Raw genomic sequence first — 16,155 nt, 5'->3', positions numbered from 1 at the left:
TTCATCGATGGATTTTGGGTGTTCAATTGAAGGGAACTCACCTTCCTGATCCATTACCTCATAATCTTCATCATATTAGCGCGGCCGCACTAGGGCCCTAAAAGGGACAATTTCTTGATCCCCTCCGCTCAGTGAGCTAAAATACCGAGTAGGGGTGCCGTGGATCAATTGTTCGTTAAACCTTATCTGATCGGTTTGGTCAGCCATTTACATCTTGTCTTTTTGGGCGAGTGGGCCAGCATGCCTTGAGCTTATCGCCACGGCTGAAACGGTGATTGGCTGCTAACGAATAAATGCCGATCAGCACCTGGCTTATCCAGTGGGCTTTGAATCTGGGGTATTCGTTCGGATGTGTGATCCGGGGCGTGCCTGGTAAAAGGTACATCGGAGCACGCGGTGGGTTTCTTAGGGGGTGCGACCCAACAAGGCATTCTGCCGCTCTTCAGTAGAAAAATGCGATCTTTAAGCTGATATCGGGCATTGTTGGTTTTCTTGACCTGGGACTTTTGATTTCGCAGCCAGTCAGCCTTCAGTCCAGCTGCACAAGCCGGAATGCAACCAAGCGCAAAATTGTAGCCTACACAATTTGCTCAAAACGATTGTAATTTCATTGACTATCCGCCATGCGCAAATTACATAGAAGCTGTTAATGTTTTATTGCAGCCGTTGTGCTTCACCTTGGACAGTGCTGTACTAAGGTTACCCTACTGCACGTCTAACTACTACGCACTGGTTCTGTTTACGCGTCGCATCAAGATCTTGTCTCCAGCAACTTCTTACCTACATGGTCACGAAAAAGCCTAAAACACCAAAGGGTGACATCTGGCTCAACGGCTTGATCCCACAGTCTCCAAACCCATCCCACCAAGGAGCTCATCAACCGTCTCCTGGCGTTGGCTGACCACCTTTCAGCTTTGGATCAGGCGTCTGTTAGTCCAGAAAAGTACGCTAACATAGCCAAGGACCTAGCCAACAAAAAGCTTCTAAATCACCAGAATGAAGCCGTGAAAGCCCATACGTGCTGCGCCATCGCTGACATCCTACGCATAAATGCTCCAGATGCTCCATACCTGGACGAGGAGCTCTCTAGAATCTTTAGATCGTTCTTTGCGCAGCTAGGCCATGCCTGGGACACAAATAATTCCTTTTATGCTCAGCAGTCGTATGTGTTGACCCGCTTGGTCGAGGTCAGATCAATCATCTTGGTAGTGGACTTGCCTGATGCCGCAGAGCTTATCACTCTATTGTTCGATACCATGTACGAACTAGCAGCAAAAGGGTTTCCGCAGAAGCTCGAGCAACTAGCTGCAGACATGCTTGCTGGTGTTGTTGCAGAAGCTGAAATCATACCTAAAAACGTCGTCTCCACAGTGTTCAAGAGCTTGACTTTTACAGGCACATCCCTCACAGGAAATGCCTCCAACATCTGCCACCCGGGCTTCGCCTTCTCTGTAGCAGTGTGCGAGGGCAACATTGACAAAATGTCGAGACAGGTGGCCAAATTATTTTCCGAAATGCTTGACGAAAGCGCCACGCCTACGGCCACCAAAACTACCAGCACCAATGCGTCGTTCAAAACACTAGACAAGATACATAGATGGTCAGTGCAAATTTGGAAGCATGTTCCTGAGATGCTTGGGTCAATCATAGGGCTCATTGGTGATGAGCTCACGTCCGATTCCGAGAAGATCCGTGTATTGGCTACCGAAACTATCGGTGAGATATTGGCCGTCTCAGAGAACAACACGTCTCACACCAATATCGACAGCAATTTGATTCATTTTTTCACCGCCCACAAAAGTACATGGTCGAGTTGGCTTAAGAAATCTGCAGACGTGTCCGCCTCTGTCCGCTGCGCCTGGGCTACACTGCTCCCTGCGATACTTGATTCACCATCCATAACAACAGAAATGGTTACCGACTTACGAGAAAACATCAAAAAGTGTCTATTGGACTCAAGTGAGAAGGTCAGATTGGCTTCATGTAAGGCAATCGAAAGCTTAGCATTTCCAATATTCACAAGTAAACTCGCAGACGAGGAACTTCTCCAAACTTTATTCTCTCTATTGAGAGAACGCGACGAAGAGATCAGGACTTTGGTTATAAGGTGTCTATGCTATGTTTATGATAACTTCATGAAACTGACGATGGAAGATGAAGTTGTCGATTTTGGCAGTCTAAGAGCTTCAGAGGTCAAGCGGGTTGAGCATATGTTGAGAAGTGAGTTTCCAAATAAGTTCATTCAGCTCAATTACATCAACCTCGTTTCGATCACAACTGTCGTCGATGTTGAGTTATTTGAGAATGTTATACCCTTCCTGAACAATGCCTCAACTCGATGTGCTCGTCTCTGTCATTTTTTCTCTACGCTAGACCAGAAGAGCAGAGAAGCATTTACTGCAGTGCTCTCACGACAGAAGAAGTACTCCAGTGCGTTGACTAGATTCATACAACTTTCCGACGAATACCATTCTAAAGAACTGGGAGATGATAACAAGGAGAATGCTGGTGATCGTGATGTGAACGAAAGCAAAAAAATTACTGATGAAGTACTTCGCAAGGCCGATAAGCTCTATCAGTGGTTATCAGTTATGATGCCAGAAAGCTTCAATTCTCGAGCGTGTCTCGAAAAACTTTTCGTTCTGAACAATTCTAGGCACTTGAAGCTTATACTGAATTGTATTTCCAGTCATCTGGATTATAAAACTATCAAGAATTCCATTAAAGAATTGATAGTAAGTTTGAATAATCAGAAGTCCAAGAAATCCCCCAGGGGTTCAGCCACCACAGCAGAAGTGATATCGACATTGAAGGTGCTTCTCTACAGAGCATCGCCAATCTTATTTAACAGAACCAATATCTCCGAGATCATGAAGATTTCAAAAGATTCCCAACATAAGTTTCACTCTGTGGCCAATGAACTTCTCGAATTGGTGGCAGCATCTAATCCCGAAGTTCTCCGAGACCAACTCCTGGTCATGGCAGATTTACTTGTGACTGATGATATTTATAATCCGAAAAATCCCCTCGATTCGATCTTACGATCAATTCACCATTATCTAAAAACCTCGCCCACGGATTTTCCTGACAGTTTGATTTTCACTGATAGATTGCTAAGATTGGCTCAAGAAGGATCGCCGGAACAAGCCAAATATTCTGTTAAGATCCTAGGCCATCACCAGCAAAAGGAGCACTTTCTTTCAGAAATCGTTTCCAACCTGCTTCCACTAGACCCAGAAAGTCCTCATTTCACAACCAAGCTTGCCTCCATTGCCGAAGTCAGTCTTATTGAACCTTTTGCTGTGGAAGACCACGTAGGGGACATCAACAATGTGATAACAGAACAAGTACTCAAGCAAAACCGTCGCCCGGAAAGTGATGCTCCGGGGGTTGAGTGGATCACAGACGATGACTTGAAGTTGAGTCATCAGTCATACGAGCTTCTCAATGAGAAGGTCCTTGCAATTCGCTACATTGTTAACAGGATCAGAGGCTTGTGCCGCTCGGAAACCAACATTTCTGATGCCGCCTTCGTGAAACAATTCGAAAAGCCTATAAGGCTTCTCTCTCTCATCATTGCGACAAGTGGCGAGATTGTGAAGCAAAATGACAAGCTGAATCCAACCCCAAGACTCTATCAACAGCGCTTGCGTTTAGTAGCTGGATTGGGAATATTAAAACTAGCAAAGATCCCTGTCTTAGATGTTTTGATCGATTGCAATATTCTTAGAAAAGCTGGTCGCTTGATGTATGATCTGTCAAAGCAGGTGAGAGAGAAATTCATGAGAACTTTGCATAGCTGTTTGTCTAGCTTCGAAATTCCGGAGAGATTTTTATATCTCGTTTTCATGATGGGCCACGAGCCGGACCCACAATTGCGTACTCGTGCGGACACCTGGGTGAAATCAACGTATCAAAAACTCGAGAAGAAAAATGATACAACGTTCGAGCGTACCCTTTCACGATTGATACATGGTATTGCACATGATGAAAAGTTTTTAAGCTATTCCGAAGGTAATGGAGGTGACAGCACTTCCAGTAATTTCCAAGCCCTTGAATACGCTCTGAAATATCTCAACATGTATCTTTTGAACATCTCAAAAGATTCAAATATCTCGCTTCTATACTATATTGCAAGTCGTGTGAAACAATACCGGGATGCCACACTCTCTCCTAAGGAATATGAAGTTGCAATGATACCTCCAGCAGCGATTAGATTGTACAGAGTTTCAGAGTTGTGTCAATTGATGATTAAAGAATACGCAGATTTGAAGAACTATACTTTGCAGACATGGCCTGGAAAGATGAAACTTCCAGCGGATCTTTTTTCACCTATGGAGAATTTTGAGGAGGCACTGAAGGTGCTTGAAAAACAATACATTGAGGATGACTTACAAATCCAGCTTCGTGGGAAAATGAAAGCAATCCTAGGTCGCTCCACGAGTAGAAGGCTCATTGGAGCACATCCTACTCCTGCCAAAAAGCGCAAGCCCAACTCCAAAACACCCAGGCAAACTAAGAAACCCAAAAAATTGAAAGAGTCTACTTCAAAGAAGGTGTCACCACGGAGAAGAAGCTCAAGAGCCACAAGGAAAGTTACCTACTCTTACGGTTCTGGAAGCGAACTAAGCGAGGAAGAGATAGTCAGTGAGGATGACTACGAAAGTGATTACGATTAGAAGGTTGATCATGCAAAGGTTCGTTATTAATGCTATGTATTGTTCATGCCTCCATAGATTTAATGGTGTTGAATTTCCCGCGCCAACACTCCTCAACAAGTAGCTGAAGTCTTGTAGCAGCAGGGAATGATTTTCGCTTTCCTTCGCCTGCAAGCCCTTTCTCGATAACATGAAATAGCTTGATAGCCTGTTTTTTGTATGTTTGGTAGAAGCTTTGAGCTGAGACCTCCCACCAGTTGCTTAGAATGACAAAATGAACGTTAGTTATGACAGACGAATCGGTGTTCAAAATACGGGCCACGGCCCTCCACTCTGCGCCTTGGTCAAAGTCTTCCAGGCCCGAGCCATGACTTTCTCTGCAAATAGCAGCCCATAGCGTCATTATTCCTCCAACTCTTTCTTCGTATTTGACTTCATCCTCCCATTTGTCGTCTGAACGTTTCCAGCCCATTCTTTTACGCCCCTCCTCTGTGTCGATGGAGCAGGAGTATCCAAGGATAAAGCAACACTTCTTCACGAAACGAGCTGTGAGAAAATATTTGAACTCTGGATAGCGCTTTAGAAAAACGTTCGTCAAAAGTGCTAAAGGTAAGGCTGCAGTAGGTTTAACGGTCACCTCTGCCTCAGCTTGGGAGATCAATGCTTTTGAAATGAAGTTTAAGATCCATTGATATGCCTGGGTGTCGCTTCGTGTCAGCTCAATCACCTCTAGTATCTCATTGCACACAGTTTGACACAGTCTGACGGAATTTGAAAGCTGACCAAACTTTACATTGACCCTTCTTTTTAAAGTGTTCAATGCTTTCTTTGACTCTTTGTTTTGATTAATTGGAGCAACAACCTTTTCTTTTATGTTGACAATTTCTGCTCTCCACTTCTCCACTTCTTTTGCAACGGAGGCCCAGTTGGTATTACCGCTCTTGCGTTTAGCTTCCTCATCGGCTAGTTTCTGCTTTCGAAGTTTTTCCTCCTGCTCTTTCTTTTCTTTGAGTCTAGCTTCTTCTTTCTTTTTCTTTAATTCCTCCTCACGCTTTAGTTCCTCTTGCCTTGCAAGTTCTCGTCTGCGTTCCTCCTCTTCTTTCCGTTTCTTCTCTTCCTGCTGCCTGCGTTCCTCTTCTTGCTTCCTCCTTAACTCCTCCTGCTTTCGCCTCAATTCTTCGGCTTCTCTGACCTTTCTTTCATGCTCAATGATCCTTTCTATCGTGTTGTCTTGGGTCAGTTGAGCTACCTTGAAGCTGGCTTCTAAAGCCTGTAGTAGCAGCTCAGTTTCAAATGCACTAGATTTATTATTGCTTTCAAAGTCTGCTATTTGAGATTTTCTATTTTCATCTCCTTTCTGCACTTCACTGTATTCTTCGTGTTCGTTAGATCTGGTGAAGTAGTTGGCATCGTCATTATGAAGATGTTCAACTTTTATTCTTCTGACAGCCGGCTGTTGGACAAATACTTCCTCCGACTCAATGGGGAGCCCGAACCTCATTTAAGCTGGTGGAAATTTCTATGTTGATTTAGTTTTGATGCGTTAGACTGAGCCAGCCGGTCGTAGCAGCCGAATTAGTATGAGGATGCACGGGTGTACACACATCGTAATAAACATTCACAGAAGTTTGCCTTGAATTCGTAAAAATGAGAGTTAATTTTCATCAAAAGCATCAAAGTCCTCTATTTTGAACTCAATAAGTTTTGTAGCTCCCTCCTCACTTCAAATGTTCCTTACTTCAGATATAGCGTTTTAGGTGTGTGCTCGCACTGCAAATAAATTTTTCAACCTGAGCTGAAAACCACCACAAGCGAGTTCCCCAAATGATGAAACTGTCGTGGGTCCGTGCTTTCTCTACATCTGGAAGCCTTCGAAAAGCAGGCTACTCACTGGTAGAGCCTGTGCACCACCTTGTGAAAGTCAACAAGGCTGCTTTGAGCCCCAAATACCAGGATGTCTTGATTCCCAAAGACGACGTCAGATCCCTTGGATTCAAGCCTGCCGAGTTTGAGCAGGACAGAGTCAAAGAACACTTCCACAATACGCTCGAAAGCGACTTGATGCTTGCGCTCTATGAACACGATGCCGAGACCATAGTTGGTGAGAAGAGAAGAAGGTGGGATCCTGACTCGCCGTATGCCCTCTATCGTCATCTCAGAAAAACAAGACACGTCAATAGACCACAGAGAGACATTCATCCTATAGGACCAGAGAATGTCCCACAACTTACCGGAATCTCCATCAACTTGTTCTCGAAAGAAGTGCTTAATGAACCATACCACAACATCGCTGCCAGATTGCAGCTTGCACAGCTCACGAATGTCAAGCCTCAGCAGACCAAGGTCAAGGTCAACTACCAGCAGTGGAAACTCAGAAGAGGTAAGAGATGTGGAGCTAAGGTCGAAATCAGCGGACAGGACATGTCTCAGTTCATGACCACCTTGACCGAGTTGGTCTTGCCAAGAATCAGAGACTTTTCAGGCATCAAGGAGTCCAGCGGTGACAATAATGGTAATATCTCTATCGGTTTGCGTCCAGAAGACGTCAAGTTCTTCCCTGAGATCGAGCACTTCCAGGACTTGTACCCCAAGCTTTTCGGATTCCACATTACGTTCAAGACCACCGCAAGAACTGATGAGGCCGCTAAGACTTTACTCAGTTCGCTCGGTTTCCCATTCCGCAAATAGATTTGTAAATAGCAATAGGTATAAAAGTGAAGAGCATGAAGTGGTAGTATCGCGAGAACGCGAATCGCATATATGGGGAAACATCTAAAGGTCTACCAGAGAAGACCATGTCGATGATCTCAGTGGTACACGACTATTCTGTCCTATATTCGAACCGGATACTTCAGAAAGACAAGAGATGGGCCGACGGGAGGCTACGATATTACGAGTTCAACAATAAGATGGAAGTGTACTCCGAGGAGCAGTTCCTACTAGCTTCTGATTTCTACCCGTCCAACAAGAAGCTGCCTATTCAAAGTGGAGCTTTCGAAGAGGGATCTGAATTTAAACTTCCCAGTGGAAAGTTTTTGATTTCAGTGCAAGAATACTTGGGTTGTTCAGAACGAGACGTGTCGAAGGTGTTCAAGAAGGCAGATCGAACTCCAGAAACGACAAGTTCGAAGTTTGTAAAAGCTGAACCATTCATTAAACTCGAAGAGCCGCCACAAATGTCAGAGATTCCACTTCCCGATCACCTTTCGTTTCTCAAGACGGAGCCCAAAGAGTCCATCACACCAACACCAAAACCCAGGCGGATCGGCCTCACGAGAAAGAAAGGAACCACCAAAAAGCAAAGTGATCTCAGTCTGTTCACTCGAGGCCCATCTGTTGAGGACAAACTTAGGAAGTATCTTGAAGGAAGACTGGTAAAAGTCACACGGATCCCACCTCGAAGTGCTAATTTGTATACCCGTCTTAACCAGGAAATATCCATGGGCGTGGAAGACCTCGACAGAAGCATCAAAGTCCCCCACACGGGGTTGACTCAAAGGAGAGAAGAAGATTAGCACGAATTAAGGCAACCCAGACCGCAGGCGGAATTGGTTGAGATGCTTAGGGAAGTTGTGGGGTATTTCGATAATTAATGTGTCCAGAAGCATATTGTTATTGGTAAAGAGAAATTGGCATTTTGCGTCTGTGCCATCTGTCACGTCAATTTGGAACAAAGAATTGCTAATTTCGTCAAATTGATACAATAGATAACGGCCAAACTAAGACGGGGAATGACCGGAATCTGATTGTTACTGTGGACCGCATCGATGCGGCAAAAGTGAAGTGAAACTCAATCTACGTAATGTTGCTGCTAATTCAGGGACACCCCTCAGGGCGAGAGCTTACCTTGAGGCAAATTCTCTTCCGATTTCGTTTCACTTTCGTGTTGCCGATCTGCATTAGGAAAATTGACCGATAACAGGACCACGTGGAGTGCCACAGAGTTAGTTATCACTGCCACTTCTACTGCCATGGCGCAAATTGGATATTGATTGCTTGATAGCTTGAGATCCGAGGACAGGAGCCACGACGTCTGATAAGGCACGAAGACGAAAAGTAAAAGAGAAAACATCATTTGAACGCGGTTGCACCGGTAACGATTAGCATCTTGACGTGCGAGGTTGCGAATGTTCACTGGCGCCAATCATCCGCAACATGCTGATCCCTATTAGCCGTGACACTTGATTAAGAAAGTTAGGCTGTTGGCAATACTTTGAGCTACTTTCTAAGACACGTTGCTGAATGGAGTTAATCTAGAGCACAACCACAGCGCAACAATAAAACTAATTAGAGCACGGAAGGTTTTCCAAGCAGGAAGACAGCGTCACGAAGTCTGGGGTAGGCAACGTGGTGTGGTGTGGTGTCGAAGATGGAATGACGGCTCCACCTGCTGTCGTGAAAGGTGGTTTCTTGTGGCGTTTGCATTATGCTAGGAAAACGTGGGTACTTATGTATTGCAACACGTGCGGTGGGGCGGTGTGTGTTGCAGCACAAGCGCTTTTTTTGTCGCTTTATCGCTGCAAAAGGGTGCCAAAGAGGGCCTCGTTTGCACACGCCCAGCGAAACTCTACTCTCTATGCACAGACAACATGCATAGAAGCCTTTTGCGGAATCGGAGCACCCTTTGAGAGGGATCGGTGGTGTTGTTGACGCCGCCAAGCTCCGTATAAGTTTGACGCCCGCCCCACATTTCTTGCAGAAACCTTTGATTTTGTCGATTTTGTTTACTTGCCAATTTTTAGGAGCTGTGAAAACTACAAGTGTCTCAGCTTTTGCCCAATCATCTTGCTATTAAAGTCAGACCATCAGGCCCCTTTCCACGAAACCTGACTTATATTTCTTGAGGTTGCCTCAACAGGCACAGGTTTGAATAAATCCGACGACTCGCTGCATTATAAATCGCACGCTGCGTGCACAACGGGTACTACTAGACCACCTTTCTTTTTTCTTGGTATCGGTGTGCACCATCACCAGTTTTTTTCACAACGTAACAAACCTTAACGGTTAAACCTGACCTACCGTCATCTACGAAAAGCGAACACGTCCCTCCATTCATCTGTCCCTGTCCTCACAAATTCACCGACTTGATGACTTCGATATAGCGGCTCAAATCACACCGACCTGACCAATGTCCACTACAACATCGACAAGGACAACGCCCTCCTTTGACCCAACAGGCTTGTCTCCTCGAATACGGCCATCCCCTCGGGCTCACGTACCTCGAGATGGCTATTCTCGACAAGGGTCCCAGGCGGGTTCCGTCACTGGGAGTCCCGATGGCCAGTACTCAAGGAAACGCAATCCAGCGCTGCCGAAAACGTTCACTAGAGAGATCGACCCGTTCCTAGCTCAATATCTCAAGCCTTCTGTTAATGATAGACACGTGCTGTACTTCAAAAACTTGGAGAAACACACGAAAGTTCGTGGCTATGACTTCTACAGTCAGTACTTTAACAAATCTACAATCCCGGAAAGCCCGAAGCAGATTCAGAATCTCCGGGGTATAATCAAAGAGCGCAATCGCGTGGTTTCACCTTTATGTCGTCAAGTACCATTTCCCTACCAGGAGTCACTGAGTGACGATGAGGATGAAGATTTTGTACGAGGTCAACGCCGGAGGATATCTGGCGGCGAACTGGTGTCGCCCGGACCAACGACTAAAAAACCACACGCGCAGGTGTTCACTACCCGGCTACCGCCCGATTTTATGAAATGTTCCATTGATGATCTCATCAACCTTATTTATCGCATGCTACAGCTGTTGATCAACCTTAACGACAAAAGCGTGCCTCTGGTGGTTTCCAATCCAGGCAGTGCGGATAGTAGTGAGCTTCCACCCGAAGAGAAGAAGAAGCTTCTTACGAGATTCCACTCGAGAACTCCGCCGGCGATCTCGATCCAAACATACCTTGCCAGATTGACCAAGTTCAACAACTTCACGCAAGCAACACTCCTCACAACAATCTACTATATTGACCTCTTGTCGCACAACTACCAGCCGTACTTCACGCTCAATTCCTGGACTGTGCATCGGTTTTTGCTTGTGGCAACGATGCTCGCGCAGAAGCTGCTCGAGGATTTTTTTTATACGAACGATCATTACGCAAAAGTGGGGGGTGTGGCTCTTACGGAACTCAACTGCCTAGAGCTTGATTTCCTAACACGGGTCAATTGGAAGTTGGTGCCGGCGAAGCACTTGGATAATAACACAACATCGATCCGGTATAGCAAGCAGGTGCTCGATCTCTACTATGAGCAACTCATCAGTCTCATGGGCAGCAATCTATCCGAGTGCAATAATGTCGTTTACAAGCTAGCTGTGGCGGAGCATATATAGGGTAATTCTTCGGAATTAGGACTCATGAGGAACATGAGAGGTTTTGGGTACTTAACAATACACAACAAAAGAACCATTACTAATGCGTAGTAAGCGACAAGATCTACCTACAGGTGCTTAGATTGTTTTGGTCGCATTTTAGTCAGTAGATGTAACGGAATTCTCAATCTGTCAAGCCATGCAGATGAGTCAATTTTTCACTTGGACCACCAGCCTTGCTCATTATCTCGTGCTTCGATACTGAGGTCACTGATTTTGTTTTATTTTTTTGCATTTCTCTTGAAATTTGCTCATCTGCGCTTAGAAACGGCTTTCTGATTCTCCACCACACCTCTTTCGGAATGCCCAGCCGCGACTCGCTTAACCGTTTGTGACAGCCGCAACCGAATAATCTCACAGCCATTGATAATCTGACGACTTCAAAGAAACCGGTCTATTGTGAAGATTTCTCCGAACAATATGTATTTGCCGAAGCACCTAAAATTCCAGGCCCTCCTTTGTATATTAGTAACGAATGCACATCGTTAAGCCGCAGCTGCACTGCTGCGCAGCTCGCATCTGTGTTCCTTGCCGTATTTCCAACTTATAAATACTGCTGGTTCCGCCAACAACCATTGCAGTTTTCATGTCGGATATCAAGCTCTACGGTCCAGTTCTGGGTAGCGCCGCTTTTAGCCTGGCATCTGCGTCTACCTCTCCGGATGAGGTTGGTACTTATCAACCCGATGAGGATACGGAAGTTCCGAACGATGAGACGGCGTTAAGGGAAGAGTCCTCAAGGGTGGACACTTTGCTGAGACAGGTCTCCCGCCTATCCTTCTACGAATCTGAGTTGACTGTCAATCCCGAAAACTTTGATTTGCGCAAGCTTCTCCACACTTACATGAAGCAAAGCCAGATGTCTGGCGTGAAGCTCAGAGACTTGGGCGTCTCGTTTGAGAATATGACCGTCACGGGTATAGATCAGCTGTACGCCTTTTTACCGACGGTTTCCGACGTTGTTGAGCTTCCGCTTACGATTTACCGTGGTCTCCGTTCATTGTCCGTTAAACCGCAGAGAGACATCTTGCGTGAGATGAACGGTTACGCCAGAAGCGGTGAGATGGTGCTTGTGTTAGGAAGACCAGGTTCTGGATGTTCTACTTTCCTAAAGGCCTTGTCTGGAACGGATGTTAACATGTATACTGGCATCACCGGCGACATTGAGTACGATGGGTTGCCCAGAAAGAGCATGCTTAAGCATTTCAAGCAGGACTTGATCTACTGTCCCGAATTGGACATTCATCTTCCTCATCTTACTGTTGAACAGACATTGGACTTTGCTATCAAGTGCAAGATGCCCGCCAAGCGTGCCAATGACATGTCGAAGAAGGAGTACGTGGTGTTCATGAGAGAGATGCTTGCAACCGTTTACGGTTTGCGTCACACATACAAGACCAAGGTCGGCAACGACTTCGTCCGTGGTATCTCTGGTGGTGAGAGAAAGAGAGTTTCGATTGCCGAGGCTTTGGCTTGTCAGGGTACCGTCTACTGCTGGGATAACGCCACCCGTGGTTTAGATGCATCCACAGCTCTTGAGTACGCGCAGGCTATCCGTGTTTCGACTGATATTACTAGATCCACTGCTTTTGTGACGATTTACCAAGCTTCGGAGAATATCTATGATACCTTTGACAAAGTGACCGTGTTATACAAGGGCCGTCAGGTCTACTTCGGTCCAACTCTGACCGCTAAAGCCTATTTCGAGAAGATGGGCTTCGAATGTGCTCCTAGACAATCGACGGCAGAGTTTTTGACCGCCGTCACAGACCCTAATGGTCGTACACCAAGAAAGGGATACGAGAACAAAGTTCCACGCAATGCGGATGACTTTGAGGCATACTGGTTGGCATCTGAGGAGTTCAAGACGCTCAAGCAGGAAATACAAGACTACAAGGCTGGGACGAATCTCGATGAGACAAAGCGTCGCTTGATCGAGTCGATCAAACAAGAAAAACAGCCTGGTCAAAGAGTTGGCTCTCATTATACCGTCAACTTTTTCAAACAATACAGTTTGAACTCTAGAAGAGCATTCCAGAATATCATGGGTGACAAGGCATACACGGTGACACAAATTATTGCTGCAATCCTGCAAAGTTTGATCGTCGGCTCCTTGTATTACAACACACCCGATGACGTTACTGGTGCATTTTCCAGGGGTGGTGTGGTATTCTTTTCGGTTTTGTATTTGTCTTTGATGGGACTTGCAGAAGTTTCTAACTCTTTTGCGCAGAGGCCGATCATGTTGAAGCACCATAACTACTCTTTATACCATCCAGCAGCATGTTCTGTCGCTGATGCGATTACTGCCATACCGATTACCCTTTTGATCAGTATTGTCTTTACAATTATCCTTTACTTCCTCGCTAATCTTAAGAGGGATGCCGGTGCTTATTTTACCTTCTTGTTGATATCCACCTTGGTTTCGTTGTGCATGAATGGTCTTTTTAAGGCTGTTTCGGCTTGGAATAAGACAATTTCGGCTGCTAACTCGTTTGCTGGTGTCTTAATTTTGGCCGCTTTGATGTACTCCTCTTTCATGATCCAAAGACAATCCATGAGAGTTTACTTCAAGTGGATTTCGTACATCAACCCTGTCCTTTATGGTTTCGAAGCTATGATTACTACGGAGTTCCATGGAAGAGAGATGCCCTGTGTATCATCCTATCTCGTTCCGAGCGGACCTGGTTATGATCCTTCTGATGCATCCTGTGCCTTTGCAGGCGCAGCCCCTGGCGACACGATCGTGAACGGCGATAGGTATGTTGAACAATCCTTCACATACAGTTTCAGCCATGTTTGGAGAAACTTCGGAATCTTGATTGGTTTTTATGTCTTCTTCTTAGTGGTCGCTGCAATTGGCTTCGAAGTAATTCGCCCAGTCTCTGGTGGAATTGATAGATTGTTTTTCTTGCGTGGAAAGAAGCCCAGCAATATCCTTACGGCCGATGAAAAGGCAAATGTTGGTGTGGAAGAGGGACCTGCAACGGATGCTGACTTGGAGAAAGTGAAGCGCCAAAGTTCATCTAGTGATGATAACTCCGCTTTGGCTGACTTGAAGTCGAAAGATCTTTTCTGCTGGAAGCAGGTCGACTATGTCATTCCCTATGATGGTGGTGAAAGAAAACTTTTGGATAGTGTTTCCGGATTCTGCGTACCGGGTAAGTTAACTGCATTGATGGGCGAGTCTGGTGCCGGAAAGACTACCTTATTAAACGTTTTGGCTCAAAGAGTTGATATGGGTGTTATTACTGGCGATATTTTGGTGAACGGTAAGCCGCTTGATGGCTCTTTCAGTCGTCGTACTGGTTACGTTCAACAGCAAGACATTCATTTATCCGAGGCAACGGTAAGAGAAGCACTTAGATTCTCTGCCCAAACCAGAAGGTCTAACGATGTTTCCGACGAAGAAAAATTCGACTACGTGGAGAAAATCATTGGGATCCTTGAGATGGAGGAATATTCTGATGCAATCGTTGGTAATCTTGGATCTGGTCTCAATGTCGAGCAACGTAAAAAGTTAACTATTGGAGTTGAATTGGTTGCTAAACCATCCTTATTGCTATTCCTTGATGAGCCCACCTCCGGTTTGGACTCTCAGTCTGCTTGGGCAATTGTGAAACTTTTGAGAGATCTCGCTTCAGCTGGTCAGTCAATTCTTTGCACTATCCATCAACCTTCGGCTACGTTGTTCGAAGAGTTTGATCGTTTATTGCTCTTGAGAAAGGGTGGTCAAACTGTTTATTTCGGTGATATTGGAGAGCGCTCGAGAGTTATCCTCGACTACTTCGAAAAGAATGGTGCCAGAAAATGTTCAGAAGCGGAAAATCCTGCTGAGTACATTTTAGAAGCAATTGGTGCTGGTGCCACTGCCACCACATCTCAGAATTGGTTTGATGTTTGGACTAGATCGCCAGAAAAGGTTGCCGCCGAGAAGGAGATCGATCGCCTTATAGACGAAGGCAAGCTGAAATCTAGTCTCTCTGAGAAGGAGCTCAAGGCCTTGCAGAACCCATATGCCACTTCAATCATGTACCAATACCTCCTTCTTATCAAGCGTATTGCGTTGGTCTATTGGAGAAAACCTCTGTACGTCATGGCGAAGTTGTCTTTGATGACCATGAGCGGTTTATTCATTGGATTCACTTTCTTCGGTTTGAAGTCCTCTCTTACAGGAATGCAAAATGGTATGTTCTGTGCTTTCTTGTCTGTGGTCGTCTCCGCTCCTGTCATCAACCAGATTCAGGAACAATGTATTGCGCTTCGTGAAGTGTTTGAAGGCAGAGAAAGACTTTCAAACAGTTATCGTTGGTGGTTACTTCCATTGGCTCAATTCGTCGTTGAGATTCCATACAACTTTTTCTGTGCCGCCGTGATGTTCGTCTCGCTTTACTTCCCAACAAGAGCAGATTTCTCTGCTCCTCACTCCGGTGTGTTTTATTTGACGCATGGAATCTTCTTGCAGCTATTTAACATTACCTTCGGTTTCATGCTTGTTTACATGGCTCCCGATGTTCAATCTGCCGCAGTGTTGGTTTCATTCTTCTACGCCTTCATCGTGTCGTTCTCTGGTATTGTGCAGCCAAAGGATTTAATGCCAGGTTTCTGGACTTTTATGAACAAGGTGAGTCCTTACACCTACATTATTCAGAACTTGGTTGCCTCTTTCCTCCATAAGAGAAAGGTCCATTGTGCCGACTCTGAACTCTCCAGAGGCGCTCCTCCTAATGGTCAGACTTGTGGTGAATATTTGGGTGACTTCATTGAGAGATCTGGTGGTTACTTGGTGGACCCTAGCAGTACTACTCAATGCGAGTACTGCCAGTACACCGACGCTGATCAATATCTTGCAACTATCCAGACCAGCTACTCCAACATTTGGCGTAATGTTGGCTTCTTTTGCGCCTACATTATTTTCAACCTCTTCGCCTGTCTTTTCTTGTACAAGGTGATAAGACTCACGAGGTGGACGCTTCCGTCCTTCAAGTTTAAGAAACACTGATTTATACGGTATCAATCAAACTATTTATAAAAAGTAAATATATAATCAAGCATATAAAAAGAAAGGAATCAAAGTCATCAGGAATCGTCAGGTACAAAAATCATGTCATCATAAAAACA

At 45.4% G+C, this 16,155-nt stretch overlaps 5 protein-coding genes across 5 annotated transcripts; 4 read left to right on the top strand and 1 right to left on the bottom strand. All coding sequences in view use genetic code 12, as the record gives it.

Annotated features, from left to right (window-relative positions):
* Positions 1–784: 784 nt before the first annotated feature.
* PDS5 (Pds5p) lies at positions 785–4,679 on the top strand (the record flags this gene model as incomplete). Its single annotated transcript, XM_025481702.1, has 2 exons — positions 785–882; positions 935–4,679. 2 exons carry the CDS (start codon positions 785–787, stop codon positions 4,677–4,679), a joined length of 3,843 nt encoding a protein of 1,280 aa, XP_025336320.1.
* Positions 4,680–4,722: 43 nt separating this feature from the next.
* On the bottom strand, positions 4,723–6,159 carry GLE1 (nucleoporin; the record flags this gene model as incomplete). The annotated part of the gene is made up of 1 exon (XM_025481701.1): positions 4,723–6,159. One exon carries the CDS (start codon positions 6,157–6,159, stop codon positions 4,723–4,725), a length of 1,437 nt encoding a protein of 478 aa, XP_025336319.1.
* A 323-nt stretch (positions 6,160–6,482) lies between these two features.
* On the top strand, positions 6,483–7,346 carry CXQ87_003217 (mitochondrial 54S ribosomal protein uL5m; the record flags this gene model as incomplete). The annotated part of the gene is made up of 1 exon (XM_025481700.1): positions 6,483–7,346. The coding sequence occupies one exon, from the start codon at positions 6,483–6,485 to the stop codon at positions 7,344–7,346; it is 864 nt and encodes a 287-aa protein (XP_025336318.1).
* Positions 7,347–7,453: 107 nt separating this feature from the next.
* Positions 7,454–10,995, top strand: CXQ87_003216 (uncharacterized protein; the record flags this gene model as incomplete). Its single annotated transcript, XM_025481699.1, has 2 exons — positions 7,454–8,131; positions 9,910–10,995. The coding sequence occupies 2 exons, from the start codon at positions 7,454–7,456 to the stop codon at positions 10,993–10,995; spliced, it is 1,764 nt and encodes a 587-aa protein (XP_025336317.1).
* A 625-nt stretch (positions 10,996–11,620) lies between these two features.
* On the top strand, positions 11,621–16,036 carry SNQ2 (ATP-binding cassette transporter; the record flags this gene model as incomplete). The annotated part of the gene is made up of 1 exon (XM_025481698.1): positions 11,621–16,036. The coding sequence occupies one exon, from the start codon at positions 11,621–11,623 to the stop codon at positions 16,034–16,036; it is 4,416 nt and encodes a 1,471-aa protein (XP_025336316.1).
* Between the last annotated feature and the right edge of the window lie 119 nt (positions 16,037–16,155).

Source organism: Candidozyma duobushaemuli (assembly GCF_002926085.2).
Source record: "Candidozyma duobushaemuli strain B09383 chromosome Unknown C_B09383, whole genome shotgun sequence".
Classification (NCBI taxonomy): domain Eukaryota; kingdom Fungi; phylum Ascomycota; class Pichiomycetes; order Serinales; family Metschnikowiaceae; genus Candidozyma; species Candidozyma duobushaemuli.
Note: the sequence above shows the minus strand (reverse complement) of the source record. Positions and strands in the feature narration are given on the sequence as shown.